This window comes from Hemicordylus capensis, chromosome 2, assembly GCF_027244095.1.
Source record: "Hemicordylus capensis ecotype Gifberg chromosome 2, rHemCap1.1.pri, whole genome shotgun sequence".
Lineage (NCBI taxonomy): Eukaryota > Metazoa > Chordata > Lepidosauria > Squamata > Cordylidae > Hemicordylus > Hemicordylus capensis.
The window spans coordinates 239,166,249-239,183,816 of NC_069658.1; the positions used below are offsets into that span (position 1 = coordinate 239,166,249).

Here is a 17,568-nt window from a genome sequence, read left to right on the forward strand (position 1 = left end):
CAGCAAAAGCTCCTTCCGTGGGCCCTCCTGCTGCCCAAATGACAGGTCGGGCCATTTTTGGCCCATATCGGGGGGCTCCGCACGCGTGCGTAGAGAGCCTCGAAATGGGCCAAAAATGGCCTGACCTGTCATTTGGGTTGCAGGAGGACCCATGGAAGGAGCTTTTGCTGCCTCCGTTACCATCCTGGATGGCAGGGGGTAGCTTAAAGTGGGGGGAGAAGGGGAGGCTGGATCAGCTGGAGAACTAGTGTGCTGCAGATGCTCTACGCCGGCCCAGCTAGTATAACTTAAAGCACATTAATTGTGCTAGAATAAGTCCAAGTAAAGATGAAAGGGACAGAATTTATTGTATTCTTATTTTTTAGTGCTTGAGTAGATGATGGCACAACTTTAGTTTGTCCAATATAAGTTAAGCCCCAAGACAAATTAACATATATAAGCCACATTAGCTGTATTGCAATTGCCAGATATGTGAAAATAAATGGGCTTTCCCCCCCCAAACAGAATGAGTACATTGCGTACCTTCATGTATATGCTTGCATGAAAGCAAGAGTACATTTATACATGCCAGTTATCTCTGGAATGCACTTTGCTTTTCCTTCTATATCTACCCTAACTAGAGAATGCATTCTCTAAAGATGAACCCGTCTATAGCCACAACTTTGGCCCTCCACCTGTTTTTGGATGACAACTTCCATCACTCCCGGCAACCGTGGCCAATAGTCAGCAATGATGGGAATTGTAGTCCAACATCTTCAAGAGGACCAAAGTTGTGTAGGTCTACTGTAGTAGATTCCTGCACTGAGCAAGGGCTTGGACCTCTAAGGTACCTTCCAACTAGGATATACACAGTGTCGTATGTTCTGTACATGCCCCCCCGCCCCAAACGCATAAATATGCACCAAGATGAAATTAATCACATTTTCCATAGAAACTCATTTTCTGCATTGGATAAAAGCATGCCAGTGAACGGCATTTGCTTCTTGTTGCTCTCTGCTGTATTTCCCAGATGAGGCTTTTCAAAGAATTGATGTTTGGAGAGAGAAGGAGGGAGAGTGAAAGCTAAGGGAATAAAAGAGCCTGTAAGAAAAGGGGTCAAAGCATAATGCATCGTTATTTACTGAAGGTATGCCTCACCCACTGTCATGGTTCTGGATGCAGGGGGTGTCCTTGGAAAGCCCCGGTAAGGTGCAGGGCCTGGGGCAAATCAGCCAGTGCAGGGGCCCTTTCTAGTTAGTTTTAATGGCAGCAACAAGAGCAGGGCCCAGGCGGTCACCCAGACTTGCCCTGCCGTAAAGACAACCCAACCCTGTCTGGATGGCTTTCAGTGAGTCAAATTGGTCAGAAATAAATAGCGACTGTGTGACTAACTTAGCCAGTTGTAATCAGAGGTGGCCCTTTCATGAGACAAGGTGAAGTAGTTGCCTCAGACAGCAGATTCCTGGGGCATCAGGTGGGCAGCAAGATGATCCCTGCCACTGCCATCGGAGCAGCTGTTTAAGACTGCTCTGACCCTTGCAAGCTTTTCAAGGAGCGCCTCTCTGCATGCTCTCGCCAAAGCTTGCAGGAAGCACAAGGAGAGAAAAGGAGACTGCTGGCAACCTTCCTTCCCCACTCACCTGCCACTTTCAAAGCTTGCAAAGGTCCACTTGGAAAGGGAGCTGACCCACACCAGGGACATGAGGCAAGGCAGCAACTGGCACCTCACCTCAGACTCCGCAGTACTTTGAGCCACCCTGGATTGCAATACTGACAACTGTCCCCTTTTCTGTGGTCATTTCCTTTCTCCAGACCTTCCTGCGGGCAATCCAGGACTCGCTGGCACATTCTGGGGAGGTGGTGCAAGAAACAGTCTCTCCCTCTTCCATTGAGACAGTGCGAAGCTTCGCCACTGAAGAGGAGGAGTCACAGCGCTACAGTGCGGCCTTGGAAAAGACCCACCGGCTCAAGGACCAGCGAGATCTCGAGAAGGCTTTGTATTTGCTCTTCCGACGGGTAAGATTACAGTGTCCCATGGACAGAGGGAGGCAGAAGAAGGAAGATGAAAGCGTTCTAAACAGGGGCTATACCATCTTGGAATGGAAGCAAGAGAGAATGGGTAATGTTGTTTAAGAGAACAGGAGAGCTTTGGGTGGTAAAGTTATGGGAGCAAATGGTCATGAGAGCATCATCAGAAATAAGGGCAGAAAGCCAGAGCAAGCAAACTCATAGAGATCTTTGCCGGTATAGCCAAGGAGTTTGTGGAAGGGGGTGGGAAGTCAGCAGAGGGTTTCAGCATCACCCCAAAATGTGGGAAAATGTCACTATCACTTGAGCTAACTTCTGTTCACAGGTGAAGTTTCTCCCACTGCAAGATCATCACATTTCCATCTAACTAGAGGACACAATACAACATGCAGTTGTCTGGTTCAGGGTTCCCAACTTTGGGACCCCAGATGTTGTTGGACTACAACTTTCATCATCTCAAACCACAATTGGTCATTGTGGGTAGGGATGACGAGAGTTGTAGTCCAACAATATCTGGGGATCAAAAGTTGGCAACCCCGATCAGTGTTCTCTTTAATTTTTTTTCATCTGTGTGCAGAATGAGTTTTGTTCTGGGCAGCAGTATCAAGGCAATGTGTGCGCATGTGCATTCATAGTGGAGCCTTCCTGATTCAACTTGAGCGGGATCTAAAATTAACTGAGCGGACAATAAAAAACTTGTGTGCGTGCACATATGTGCATGGAGGGAACACTTTCCTTGATCTAGTTTGGAAATTTATGTTTATATGGTGATAATTGTGGAGGGAAAGAGGGCCAATGGTGGGGTTCAAGCAGCACACACAGCTGTTTGCATACGTACCTTAAAAAGTGCATGAAGGTTAAGTGTGAACTGACTTAGGTATGATAGAAGAATGGAACCGCCATGTTCCAAGGCAGTATATCTCTGAATCTCAGATGCTGGGATTAGTAAGCAGGGAACGGCCATTTCCTGTTGTGTCCTCCTCATGATCTTCCACTGTCCTCTACATCTGGCTGACTATCATTGGAGATGGAGTGCTGGATGGGATTGGCCCTTTATCTCAGAAAGGCAGTTGTTGTTGTTCTGGATTGCAGACATGAACATGTGCTTAGCGTAAGAGAAAGAGACAGATAAGATGGGTGGTTTAAGCATCACGTCAGAAGGCCTTTAGCTGGGTGGACCTGGCCATGATTTTGGTCTGAAAACAAACCCAGAAGAAGATCAGGGTAGTATGGGATGTTTGCAGACAGAAGCAGATGTTCTTAAAAATGAAAGTTCTTACCACCTCTACTCAAGGTGTCTACTCAGATGACTTTTTTGCTGTTGAGTAATTTCACAGCGCCTCCCGTTGGCCATTTCTTATCAGTCTCTGGTGAGAATGTTTGAGATCACCCAAAAATACTTTTAAGGTAACCTCATAAACTTCCATTCTCATGGACTGGGAGCAAATGGCCAGCAGATGATGCTGCAAAATTGTGTGACGGCAAAGAACATCATCTGGACCCTGATCAGAGAAATCGTGAGAACTTCACTTTTTAAAACAGAGTATTTCTCTTTCTGGAAGCACCCCATGGTAAAAGAAATCTTGAAGGTGAACATGGAAGAGCTGTAAATATTTCGATTTGGGAACATCCTTGACTGTTGGAGAAACATGGGGAATGGCGAGAGCTTGCTAGTCAAGGACAGAGGTGCAATATTCAAATCTCACCCACTTTTCCCAATTAATCTCCCTGTAGCTACTTCATTTGGGTCTACAGCTAATTATGCTTTACTGTGGGTACCAGCAGATTCATACTGGCCTCATGAGCAAAGGAAACCTGTTGTCCTTCATCCTTTACGAGATGGAAGTGGGCGCACATGTACAGGTAGGTGAAAAGGCCTCGCAGTAATGGGACTAATTCTTAACTGCAGTTCAGAATCTCTGTTTAGGCTTGGGGTGCTTCCAGGTGGGAAAAAACTCCATTTGAAAATGGTTTTTTCACTTGTGTACAGGAGTCCAGATGATATACTTTCCCATCATGCAATTTTGCAGTTCAGTCTGCTGGCCCCATTTGCTGCCAATTCGTGAAGAGAACTGACTCTTAGTCTTTGCTCTTAAGATGTATTCTTATAGATCCTTATTAATATCTCCCTCCCTCCCTCTGCTGTTTTCCTGACTGTCTATTTTAGATTGTAGGCTCCTTGGGAACATGGACTCCTGTAGACTGTTCATGTCAGGAGTTCTCAAGTTTCTTTAAGGTTTTTCTCCGTAGGGAAGAATGGAGGTTTCAGCAGCCCCATAACTGCACTTGGGGGGTGCTGGGTGGCCCAGAGCAAGGGTGCCAACCACCCCCATGAGTTGCTAACCCATGGGGTACTGGGTTTTGTTGTTTCTGAGGTGTTCTGAGTGTAGATTCTTTGGTAGCATATGTGATTTTCAATGACAAACCATGAATCCACTCTCATTTGCTAACCTTAAAGACGTGTAAACTTCAAAAATCACTTAAAAATCAGCCCTTTGCCCAATTCCTTTGAAATAATTCTGGTAGCTTCCTTGCCGCCCTTGGGCACTACCACCCACCACACTCTGCTCTAGGCCACCCCTTTGCCCCTCACGTGAAGCTATACATTTGTTGACACCTCCATGCTTCTTTTTGGAGAAAAACCTTAAAGACACGTAAAATTCAAAATTCAGACACGTAAAATTCAAAATCAGCCCTTCTTGCCCCCCTTGGGCACTACCACCCACCACACTATGCTCTAGGCCACCCCTTTCCCCCCAAAGTGAAGCTATACATTTGCTGCAATCCTCATTATTCCCTATGAGGAATAAAAAAATACTTTAAAAACTCACCAATAATCGGAAGAGTGTCTGATTGCCTTGGGGTTTTGTGGGTGATAGGCACCCCTGGGTGCCTACCACCCACCCCACTTTTGTGCCCCTAGGTGCTCCACAATAGGGGATAATGGGCTGGTTTGGGTCCCATTATACCCTATGAGAAAAATAATTAAAAATATTTCAAATATTCATAAAAAGTCATAGGAGTGTCCAATTGCTTCTGGATTTGGGTGGTAGGTACCCATGGGTACCAGCTACCACCCCACCCACTTTTGGAGGTTTGAACTGGTTTGAACCAGTTCAAATCGAACCACCCCCCAGTTTGGTTCAAATTTGAACCTGCAGCTCGAACCTGATGGCTGGTTTGGTTCGAATTCGAACCATCGAACTGACCTGGTTCGAATTTGAACTGGTTCGAGTTTGAACCGGTTTGCACATCCCTATAAATGTATTCTCTGGAGCCTCCAACACTTATTTGAATATTCAGAAATCATATGGGAAAGTTTTACTGGTGTTTCCTACTATCCAGACATGACCGGATAGTACAGACATTGGGGATGCCGCTGCTTTGCATGCAGGCAGTCCCAGGCTCCGTCTCTGGCAGCTTCTCTGGTAAGGCTGGGAAAAACTCCTGCCTGAAACTCGGACAGCTACTGGTAGTTAGTGTAGATGATATTGAGCTACATGGACCGATGGTCTGACTTAGTATAAGACAGCTTCCTCTGGTCATAAGGAACATAAGAAGCTGCCATATACTGAGTCAGACCATTGGTCTATCTAGCTCAGTATCATCTCCACAGACTAGCAATGGCTTCTCCAAGGTTCCAGGCAGGAATCTCTTTCAGCTCTATCTTGGAGGTTCCAGGGAGGGAACTTGGAACCTTTTGCTCTTCCCAGAGCGGCTCCATCCCCATAAGGGGAATATCTTACGGAGCTCACACTTCTAGTCTCCCTTTCATATGCAACCAGGGCAGACCCTGCTTAGCTATGGGGACAAGTCATACTTGCTACCACAAGACCAGCTCTCATTTCTGACTCTGCCCTGCATCCTTTCCCCCCACTCCTTTTGCAGACCCTGATGTATATGTACGGAGACTTGCTCAGCAATGTGGGTGCTGCAGAGAAAGTGTTTGAGTACCTCCATCGGGAGCCATCAGTTCGCACCGAGGGAACTCTGGCTCCGGACTTCTTCCGAGGACACGTCTGCTTCAGAAACATTTCCTTTTCCTATCCTTCTCGCCCCGATATTGAGGTTTTAAAGGTACTATGTATTCCAGGGGCAATCAGGCAAATCACTTTTCATTAGTGAAGTGCACTGAAGATCCAGGCAGACATTTTACTAAATGCATCTTTAGGGCTTGTGGGTTTTTTCCCCTTGAGCAGCTGTGTGGGGATGAATGATCCGGATTGGGACCATGGCTCAGCCAAGGAGGTGGCATTTAACCCTTTCTTTTTACACAGTGGTTCAAAAGGGGGGGAAACCCACTCCCCATAAATTTGCTATAAGGAGAGTATGGGATGGGGCCTTAGCTCAGTGGTAGACTATCTGCTTTGCATGCAGAAGTTCCCAGCTCAAACCTGGCAGCATTTCGAGGTAGGTCTGGGAAAGACGCCTGCTTATGAGAGTTGCTGCCAGTCAGTGTCCTGAGCTACGTGGACCAACAGTCCAACTGAGTAGACAGCAGCTTCCTGTGTTGGGAATGGGGACCTAGCTCAGGGCTAGAGCTTTGTATGCAGAAGGTCCCAGGTTCAGTCCTTGGCGTCATCTCCCTGTAGGGCTGGTGAGTGGGGAAGACTCCTGCCTGAGGTGTTAGAGAGCCACTGCCAGTCAGAGTAGGGACGGACCAAGGGTCTGACAGCTGCCTGTGTTCCTATGAAATGTCAGTTTGCTACTTGCAGCAATTTCAGGAAGGGAGTTTTCATTGGGACTGCAGCATGAGGAGAAAAAACTAAACGCCCACTTCTCGTGTGCAGTGGTCCTGATCCTATCTGTGGGGCTTGGGGGTGGACTTCAGTATGGATTATCAGGGATTATCAGATGCTGTTGCCTACAACTCCCATCATCCGCAGCTGCAATGACCTTTAGCAGGGGATTATGGGATTTGTAGTTATCAACCTCTGGGAATCCCTGTTACAGGGAACACTGATGGGCTCCATGGCTGTCGTTTAGTCAAGAGAGGGAAACCCACAAGCTGGGTTTATCTAAATAATGCATTTAGATTTGGGGCTGTTTTGACCCTGAGGATATTAGAAGGATCTGTTGAGATAGACACACACACACACACACACACACACACACACCCCAAAGGGGGTGGGGGGCCTCAGTTTGATTTAATTGATTTGCACATGAGGAGTCAACATTATGGGGAAATCCCCAAATAACGATTGCTGGAAGGCTGAATTGGGCTAATAATAATTTTTTTTCCTATCCCAATTAATATTCTCTGCTTATGTTTTCAAACCATTTCACCTTTTAAAACATGAATATGATCTAAAATCAAATGCTGCTTGGCAATATATTCAGTTAAAACATTGTATATCCAAATGGTTTGGTCCAGATGCTATTAGTGCTTTGGAAGCTCCGGATATTATCAAATTTTACCGTCATATTGATTAATCTAATCAGACTCATAATATGTTTTACAATTTTATTCAAGCCCATGTAATAACTCCACTTGATTCTGAAAGAACTGAATGTATCGATCTCACAACATCAGTGGGATGTGATTTTGGCTGAAACTGCCAAAGTATCTTGATTTGAGGTTTAAGTTAGTCTAACAAAAAATAGTTTTTTTGGTTCTTATTAGACTCTGATCAGACTCTATAAAATGTGGGTTGAGCAAAATCTGACAAATGTTGGAAATGTGGGGAAGGAGAGTCAGGACTCTCCCATCTGTTTCTTAATCCTCTCTAATAAAAGGCTTGATGTCCGTCCATGGACGGACACCAAGCGTGCGTTCGTGCCAGGCCTGTTCTGGGCATGCGCGCAGCGCATGCCCAGAACAGAGCAAGAGAGGCACGAACGGCAGGACCTGGCGGCCATGTTGGGGCCGGGAGAAGGAGAAGTGGCCGCTGCCCATGCCGGGAGGAGAGTGCGGGCGAGGCGGTGGCGGTGGCAGCACAGCCGCGGCCACGACCAGAGGTGGCGGTGGCCGCGGTGGGGCAACTGGAGGCGGGAGTGCGGGTGAGGCAGTGGCGGGGCCAGAAGCGGCCACCGCAAACAAATGAGAGAGGCGCCGGGGGAAGAGGTGGCAGGGAAGCTGGCTGAGGTGGTGGCGGAGCCGCCGCCGAGGCCTGGTGCCGCCAGTAAAGCCGGGCGGGAGGGAAACCTTGGGGCCCTAGCCCGATCCCACCATTCCCGTCCCCCCCCCCAAATTACTAAGGGCCAAATTGGCCCTAAAAAATGCCGCTGCGGACACCGCCGCCGAACCGCCCTCCCAGCTGCCCGATCCCACCATTACTACAGGAAAGAGGAGCTCGCTAGCAGAGCTCCTCTCTCTGCAAAGGCTCTTCTCAAACTGGCGCTTTGAGCAGAAAGGATGCCCTTTCCGCTCAAAGCGCCAGTTTGAAAAGAGCCTTTGCAGAGAGAGGAGCTCTGCTAGCGAGCTCCTTTTTCCTGCAGAAATGGTGGGATCGGGCAGCTGGGAGGGCAGTTCGGCGGCGGGGGCGAAGGCATTACTAGCGCCCGTTTTTCAACGGGCTAAAATTCACTTGTTATAAGATAATATCTCTATTCTGGAAAAAGATAAGTGACTTTGTCAATTTAGTTATAGCAAGGGAATATCCTCTAGATCATACTTCAGTTTTGTTGGGATTGCTTTCTGATGTAGAAGGAATAACCCTTAACCAACAGAAATGGCTTGCTAGGGCCTTTTTGTTGGCTAAACGCATTATTCTACAAAACTGGAAATGTAAATACCCTACAGATATTGAAAAATGGCTCTTTGATTTACTTACTCTAGCAGCCCATGAATGTTGTTTTTTCAGTACTAGATCCTGTTTTTCTAAGTATGAGGGGATTTGGTCTGAGTTTTTGGAACTATTTGCATTGTAAGTGTAATGTATATATGTACTTTTCTGTAATTAAATTTAATTATTGATGATGATGATGATGATGATGCATTTAGATTTGGGGCTGTTTTGGCTCTGAGGATATTAGAAGGATCTGTTGAGATAGAAAAAAAAAAAAAGGCTTAGTTTGATTTAATTGATTTGAATCAATGGCTACAAGTCTGGTGGCTATAGGCCACCTCCAGTCTCAGAGGCAAGATGCCTGTAAATACCAGTTGAAGGGGAGCAACAGCAGGAGTGAGGGCATGCCCTCACCTCTTGCCTGTGGGCATCTGGTGGGCCACTGTGTGAAGCAGGATGCTGGACTGGATGGGCCTTGGGCCTGATACAGCAGGGCTGTGCTTATGTGCTTATGCATAGTTTTATGAGAGCAGCAAAATGCTGCTCAGCCATTGCTCTGGCTTCTGAAATGTCACCAGGAAACACCCACATTATTTCCAGCTTCCTGTTAACAACCTTAACAGCTAGAGACTTCCTTTTTTCTTTAAACCAAGAAGCTCATTTCAGGTCCCAGTGCCACATTGCCACATTGTGTGTTCAGCCCTTAAGCAGGATGAGGGTGTGTGCCCAGCTAAGGGGCAGCCCTTCCATGAGGCAGGGTGAAGCAGTTGCCTCAAGTGCAGGTGCAAAGAGGGATGCAGGGGGTGGTAAGCACCAGCCCCCTACCATCACAAGCACCACCCAATGAGGCTTCCTGCTGTCACCACCCTTCCTCATTTAACTGGGACACATGTCCATTTTCCTTTCCTTGTCATGCTGGGGTATGCCTCTTCCTTCCCCTCCTCCCCAGTGGGAGTTAGGATTGCCCTGCACTCACTGTTTGGCTTGGTGGCATCATCTCAACGTGCTTTCAAGCTGTTCCCTCTGCCTCAGCAGCATGGCCTGAGAATGCTGGGCAGATGGGCAAGGCATCATATTGTCCTTCGCCTCAGGCAACAATATGTCTTGGGTCTTCCCAGCCCAGTTCTGTGCAGATGCTTCAAGCAAACCAGGGGGATAAAAGTTGCTTGCTCCAGTTCAAAAGAAGACTCCATCAACTGGATTTGGTCCCACTCAAGAGTCCCACCCTACTTATAACATATTTTTATACCGCCCAAAACTTACGTCTCTGGGCGGTTTACAAGATAAAACCAGCATTAAAACATTAGTTAAAAACAAAAACAAGAAAACAGAACAATTTAAAATTTTAAAAACAATATTCTAAAAACAACATTAAAACAATCAAAACAATATCAGTTAAAAGTCTGGGTGAACAGGTGCATCTTTAAAGACTTTTAAAAAGCTGTCAGAGATGGGGAGGCTCTTATTTCACTAGGGAGCGCATTCCAAAGCCTTGGGGCAGCAACGGAGAAGGCCCGTCCCTGAGTAGCCACCAGACGAGCCAGTGGCAAATGCAGACGGACCTCTCCTGATGATCTCAATGGGCGGCGAGATTCATAAATCCAGTAGTCATGCCAGTTGAAGGAGGTCTGCTGATTGATTGTGGAGGGCCTATTGTGTTAGGCTTATTAGGACCTGAATATGTTCCTGGGGAAGAAAGAAGCTATTGCTCCTTATGTCTGTGATCACTCTCAGGTGTACAATTCATTGGATTGAGTGGAATTGACTCTCTTCCTAGCTGATGAAGAAGCCGTGTTCTTTGAGACATAATAGAATCCATTGTAGGTCCAACTTTGCACTTGCCATGGAATGAGATCTAATTAGTAAGTCGTCTAGATAAAAATTGAAGACAAAGGTGGGCGTGATGTCATAAGCAGGGACCACTTGGTCCTGAGTAACGGTTCTCCAGTTTTCCTGGACAGTGAGGTGTGTGTATGGCTGGGCATGGGCAACCTGCAGTAATTTCTTTATGCTTTCTCCTTTCGTCATCTCTGATATAGAATGTCTCCTTTGAGCTCTGCCCTGGGGAGGTGACAGCGCTGGTGGGTCTTAATGGCAGCGGCAAGACCTCCTGTGTGAGACTGCTAGAGCGGTTCTATGAGCCCCAGTCCGGTGAGATCTTGCTGGACAGGATCCCGATCCATATGTATGAACACAAATACCTGCACAGACAGGTGAGACTGAGTTTGCCAGGTTGTTCCTCTTTAGGGCTAGATGCACCAACCTAGGAACATAAGTGGCTGCCTTATACCAAGTTGGACCATAAGTCTGTCTAGCTCAGTACTGTCTGCAACAGTGCTGCACAACTTTGACCTTCCAGCTGCTTTGGGGCTACAATTCCCATCATCCCAAGCCGCAATGGCCAGTGATTGAGGATGATAGGAGTTGTAGTCCAATCAATCAATCAATCAAGAGTTGTAGTCCAGCATCTGCAGGAGGGCCAGATTTGTACAGTCCTAGTCTACACTGACTAACAGTGGGTTTCACTGAGGTTTCAGGCAGGTGTCATTCCCCACCCTACATGGAGATGCCAGGAACGTCCTGCTTGCAAAGCAGATGCTAATGCTGAGCTATGCCTCCATCCTGTTTGGACTGTGGGCTCCCTGCTCCCCTGCCAGGGACTCCTGTAAACTTTCCATGTCAGGGGTTCTCAAACTGGGGTTCCCACATGTTGAATGCCAACTCCTCTACCTGGAGGTGCTGCCAAGGATTGAACTAGTGACCTTCTACATGCAAAACCCTACCAATGAGCTACAGTCTCATCCCCTAGAGACATGGAAATGCATTGAGTTGCCAGCTTGGCTTTTTTAAAGCCAAATTCTGGGTTACGGCCCATTTGATGGTCTCATCCTTTAGAGCAGTGGTTCTTCACCTGGGGTGCGGCAGATGTTGATGAACTACAACTCCCATCTTCCCCAGCCACAATTTATTGTGGCTTCAATTTTTTTTTGTTTTTGTTTTTCCTATTGTGGATTCAGTTTTTAAAAACTCTTTGCAAAGAAGTTGTGGAGGAACCCGATACATACATAAGGAGCCCCTGGTGGCGCAGTTGTAAAACTGCCGCCCTGTAACCAGAAGGTTACAAGTTCGATCCTGACCAGGGGCTCAAGGTTGACTCAGCCTTCCATCCTTCCGAGGTCGGTAAAATGAGTACCCAGAATGTTGGGGGCAATATGCTAAATCATTGTAAACCGCTTAGAGAGCTCCGGCTATAAAGCGGTATATAAATGTAAGTGCTATTGCTAAGTGCTATATTGGGACCATAATGCAGAGGGAGGTATTAAAAAATCCACCAAACCTCCCGCTGCAGCTGCTGTTTATCCTGGTATGAAAAGCATATGGGACTATAAGAACAGAAGAAAAAGCTCTTCTTGATCAGACCAAAGGCCCATCTAATCCAGTTATGCACATGATCAGTCTAATGTTGGCTGTGTGGGAATCTAGAAATTCCTGTGGCACACTGTAGAGCAATCATGTAAAGACAGAAAATTTCCCCAATGTCCAGTTGGCAACAAACTAACCTGGCATAAAGCTGAGATTCATCATCGTAGATCTGAACTGTTTTGTCAACCCGCCAAAAATTTTAAACACAGACTGCTGCCAATATCGCTATGCCACTGCTTCAATTACTCATAGTTCTTTTCCTAGCACGGAATACAGTTCTTTGACTGGAAAATGTGGCATCCTCTCAATACATGGGCAAAAGTGCACTCAGATTCTTCACAAATAGCAAGCAAATGCCCATTGACCTCTCCCTAAAAATGGGGGGGGGGGAGAAGAAAAAAAGATTGGAAATGTTCTTATAATGTCTTTTTTTTCTAAAAAGAAAAATGTTTGTGGCTGAACTTCCAGCTATTCCATGTTCTTTCCCCTATTATTAGTGACTGACAGCCAAACTAAATTACTCCTGAGTAGTCCTTTAAACTACCCCCCTCAGTAGTACTATTCAGTGTTAGTCTGTGTGTCAGCCATTATAAACACTTTCCACAATCCAGAAGGGAGTTCCAATAGAATCCCCCAAATGTACTGAATAAGACAGTCCAGAAAGAATCCAACAGACAGATTAGTTATGCTGAAAACTTGCTGTAAGAGGTGTGTCTTACATGCCCAGCAGAGAGGCCTATGAATCCTGTCGTGTTGCAGGTCCTTCAAAATTGCTGCTTTGGGGATGAAACTGTGCAATTTGGCAGACATTGGAGGTGGTGGCAGGTGAACTCATTTTGGGGTATAATGAAACTTGGTGGGGGGAGTGAGTAAGAGCAGCTAGGTTGGAAGTTTTCCTTCAAATTTCCACTTTGCTGGGGGGGAAAGACACACAGATGTGATTGAATTTGTTGCATGTTTGTTTCTGAGGAATTAAGTGCATACTAGTAGGGTGTTGCTGTTTTTTCATAAAGGGGGGAAATTCAGAAATGGAGTGCTAAAAAACAAACAAACCTACCTCTCAGTTCCTAAAAGACATTACCTTGTCCTGCCTGCAGGTGGCACTCGTGCAACAGGAGCCTGTCCTCTTCTCCGGGTCAATTCGGGACAATATCGTCTACGGGGTGCAGGACTGTAGCGAGGCAGAAGTGACTGCGGTGGCAAAAGAAGCCAATGCCTTGGGGTTCATCAATGAGCTGGAAGGAGGGTTTGCTGCAGGTTGGTGAAAGTCATTGTTTCCTTTCCTGTCCCAGGTGACATTTCCTTGCCTTTCGGAGAGGCCCCCACTGCCCCCCCCCGCCAGGAGTCCTGCCAAAGCCCATTTCCTGCTACTACCTGCTGTACTTCTTTGTGAAGTGAGCTGAATTGCAAGGCTGGCTATCACGACCCACCTGTACTCCAGCAAACGCTCTCAGAGGAGGAGAGCAGCATGCCCTGGCAGAGACCCCTGATGAAAGCCCCCATTCTCCAACAAATGCTGAGCCAGGCAAAGCTGGTTGGTTCCATTGAACATAAGAACATCAGAACAGCCCTGCTGGATCAGGCCCAAGGCCCATCTAGTCCAGCATCCTGTTTCGCACAGTGGCCCACCAGATTGGAGAAGCACTGCTCCTCACCCCACCCAGAGAAGCTCTGTCCTGTCCCCAGAATCCCCTCCATCGCCCTTGCAGCCCCAGGAGTAGAGGCGGCATCATATCTGGGCCAAACTCTAACACCAGAAGTCAAGTACTCTTCTAGTTGCTCAGGGCCTCCCTGCCAATAGGACTAGTCAGGAGGAGGGGGAGACTCGTTCAAGCACCTGCTTTGGCTTAAGGCCAGCCAGAGCTCGAGGAAGGGGAGGGCTCCGGTCTCCTACATTACCCTTCCATCTGCAGCCAGCCTTTGCTGGTTCAACGGCTTCTGCTTCGAGCTCTTGCCTCCAGCTGCCACCTTGCTAGGCCTGGGTACAAACACTGGCCTCCACGTCTCACAGAAGCCCCTGTGTGGAATCCATAGAACGACTCCCCACCAAATGGGAAGGGGCACTCCACTGAGCAATGCCAAAATGGTGCCCCCATACTGGAAGGTTTTCTGTCGGTTTCCTCTTCTAGCCCCACCCTACGTCCTCTGGCAAATGCAGCTTGTCAGGTTAAAGTGATGGCATTGGTTAAAGAAACTGCACTTGGCCAAAGCTCGCTTTCTTCAGCTCAGATAATCTAGGAGTTCAGGAGTTTACTCTGTTTTCCCTTCCGCCTTATTTCTAAAGCTGCTTGAGTCTCCCTCCCTCCCCCCTCCCCACACCCTCCCTTTCTCGTCATCACACATCAGTACACATTTTCAGCTTTAGATCTTTTCCTCTAGGCATTCTCAGACTTGGTTCCCCAGGTGTTGTTGGTCTACAGATTCCATAATCCCTAGCCACAGTGGCTGCCATTGTGAGTGAGGATTATGGGAATTGTAGTCCAGCAACATCTGGGGACCTGAGTTTGAGAAGCCCTGTTTTAACGTCTTCTGATCTCCTGCAGATGTGGGGGAGAAGGGAGGACAGCTGTCTGTTGGGCAGAAGCAGCGCCTGGCCATTGCCCGGGCCCTGATCCGGAACCCAAAAGTCTTGATCCTGGATGAAGCCACCAGCGCCTTGGATGTGGAGAGTGAAGCCACTGTGAGTGCTGGGCGTGGGCATAAGATCCAGATTCCTTACTCTGAAAGGTTGGATGTTACGGAGAGTGTTTGAGCAGGGGTGGAGGGAGAAACTTTAGTCCTGGAGTTTCTTTTTGACACTGAACTAATTTCTGGAAATTGGAGTATATTAATACCAGTGAGAGTCCCTTTAAGCATGTGTGGAATTCCTTTCCTTCATGATGAAAGGTGAAGCTAACTACAGGCTGTGCACAAACCCACAGTCCATATCTGAGTCCAACTCCATTTTTTAAAGGAAAACAGAGAGTGAGGAATTTAGGGTGGAGAAGCTGTTAGAGGGGCAAACACACAAAACACCACTAGATTCTGTTATATTAATTTGTTGGTAAGGTGTACATCTGACCTATCAAGCTCTGGGTTTAGGAAATAGGACCTCCAGCTTTGCTTTAGCCCCCACACTTAAAAAGGAAACACTAAGGGAGTCGGGAGATTAAAATGGAGAAAAATGCCTTAATTTGCTGGCTATGGTGGCAGCAGGTGAGGGGCAGAAGAGATGGGGCTTATCCCAGGAACCTGTTTTCAGTCCTTGGACCCATTTCTGGAACACACGACACAACCATACAAGGAGGAGACTCTCCCAGAGGGTCATAAAAGGTCTCCTTTCTTGATAGTTGAACTAGGATCTGTTTGGAATGTGTAAGGCCAGGCGAATAAACTAGAGCAGGAGTTCTCAACGTTGGGTTTCCAGCTGTTATTGGACTTCAGCTCCCATAATCCCCTGCCCCAGGGGCCTTTGGTTGGGAATTATAGGAGTTGAAGTCCATTCACAACTGGGGACCCAACGTTGAGAATCCCTGAACTGGAGAGTCTCATGGCAGACATTACAGCTCTCTTTAATTCTGTCCAGTAACATTTGATTGGCCGTGTGTGTTTGTGTGTATGTGTGTGTGTGTTTGTGTTTGAATGGAGCAGGGTTCCTAAAGGAAGTTGAGTAATGTTAGTCTTTTTAATTTCGCAATAGTTTAAAATTAAACTATTGCCAGACCTCTCAGCTCTCCTGCTTCTGTCTTTTTGTGGCAGTTATTTTTTTGGTGTTTTATTGGTTTTTACTGTTTAACTGATTATAAGATTTTAAATTATTTTTATGAAATTTTAATTGCATTTTGCAAACCGCCTTGGGATGAAAGGTGGTATAAAAAAAGAATAAATTTTTAAAAATAAACATTGCTTGTTGTTTCTTGCTCTAGATCCAGAGAACAGTAATGGGCCACCATGGCCGGGCGGTGCTGGTGATCGCTCACCGGATGCAGACTGTGGAGACAGCAGACAAGATTGTGGTGCTGGAAAGTGGGAAGGTTGTGGAGGAAGGAACTCATGACGAGCTGATGGGCCGAAGGGGCCCCTATTACAGACTGGTGCAACGGAGCCAGACGGAGTAACTTGTGGGGTGGGGATAACACCAGGCAACTAATTCGCTAGACTTTTTGGCTGCCACATCTTGTATGGGCCATCAAATGCAGTTTGGCAAGAAGGTTCAGTACAGGATTTCTTCTTTGGAGGAACAGAATAACTAAAAGGGGACCTGCACAGTGACTAGCAGTCTTTAGGCACCATACAGTTAAGAATAAATAGTTATCACTGGGGTTAAGGCCGTCAGATTAGCCAGGAGACCTTTTTGAAATTTTGGTGGGTTTTTTTACTAATATATTGACTTGGGGGGTTATTTTATTTTATTTTATCAGTGATGTGATACTGCTAGCTTTTATTCTGCTGCTTATGATGTCTAGTTCCTCATCTTTTTTCCCTTTTATATGGATTTCATTTTTTTACGAATTTAATATTGTGAACTACTTTGTGTAAAATTGTGTTAGAAAAAATGTTGTGGAAGCTCATTAAAGGAATACGAGAAGCCATTTTGTGCTCTTTGAGTGGGTACAGTTGATAATAGCGGAACCCAGGCCTCAGCTCTGACAGAGCTCCAGGATGTGCAGAGAATGTTTGCTTTTTAAAAAGAGGCCGACTCGGGAGTTGCTAAATGGGCATCTCTCTGGCTCTGCTCCATGGGCAATGACATTGTGGGACACAAAGGGGGATCAGCTTGCAGGGGGCCTAATGGGGGAGCCTTCAGAGGTTCACAAAGGAGGAAACACATGACCTGGTCTCTGTCAAGCCTCTGGCCATGAGATGGCAGCAAGTGGATAGCTGTGGGGAAAGGCAGAGCTGGTATCCTTCTCTGAGATGAGGAGGCTGCCACTTTTATTTACCTGCAGGTCACACACTTCAAGCAGTCTCACAAACCTCGAGCATCTAGCACCGGAGTGCACAACTCAAATGCCCCAGTGGGCCAGAACCAACCGCGACTTGGCTTGCAGGGGCCGAGGTCAATTTTCAGTGCATTATATGTCATTAACATTAAGAATATTAATGGAAGCAACTATTAGTCACTTATGGATCTTCCCCCTTTTCAAAGGACCCACAGTTTTAACCAAGGAGAGTGCCCATAAAATAGGCCCTATCCCTGCTCAGTCAGTGGGGCACCTAGAGTGCATGCCAGCCCCATATAAATATCAAGGCATTTCCTCCTCTTCCTCAATCACCGTTGATTTTAAGCTCCAGTTCTAGGCATGCAGTCCTTAAGCTCTTCATGGATTCTGCTGTTAATGGTTCCTACTGCAGGATACTCCTACCTTGGGGCCAGCAAAAAGGTTCCCGCAGGCCAGATCTGGCCCCGGCCCTTATGTTGTGCAGGCTT

General features: G+C 46.9%; 1 protein-coding gene across 1 annotated transcript in view; it reads left to right on the top strand.

The window, feature by feature from the left end:
* The window catches only part of LOC128343892 (uncharacterized), a 62,603-nt gene extending 45,874 nt beyond the window's left edge, over window positions 1–16,729 (top strand). The window contains exons 21-27 of the mRNA XM_053293328.1: window positions 1,792–1,995; window positions 3,742–3,870; window positions 5,896–6,084; window positions 10,775–10,948; window positions 13,256–13,415; window positions 14,702–14,838; window positions 16,064–16,729. Of these exons, the coding sequence (XP_053149303.1) occupies window positions 1,792–1,995; window positions 3,742–3,870; window positions 5,896–6,084; window positions 10,775–10,948; window positions 13,256–13,415; window positions 14,702–14,838; window positions 16,064–16,255 (1,185 nt within the window). The 3' untranslated portion in view covers window positions 16,256–16,729. The remainder of the gene's footprint in view (window positions 1–1,791; window positions 1,996–3,741; window positions 3,871–5,895; window positions 6,085–10,774; window positions 10,949–13,255; window positions 13,416–14,701; window positions 14,839–16,063) is intronic.
* The last annotated feature ends 839 nt before the right edge of the window (window positions 16,730–17,568 follow it).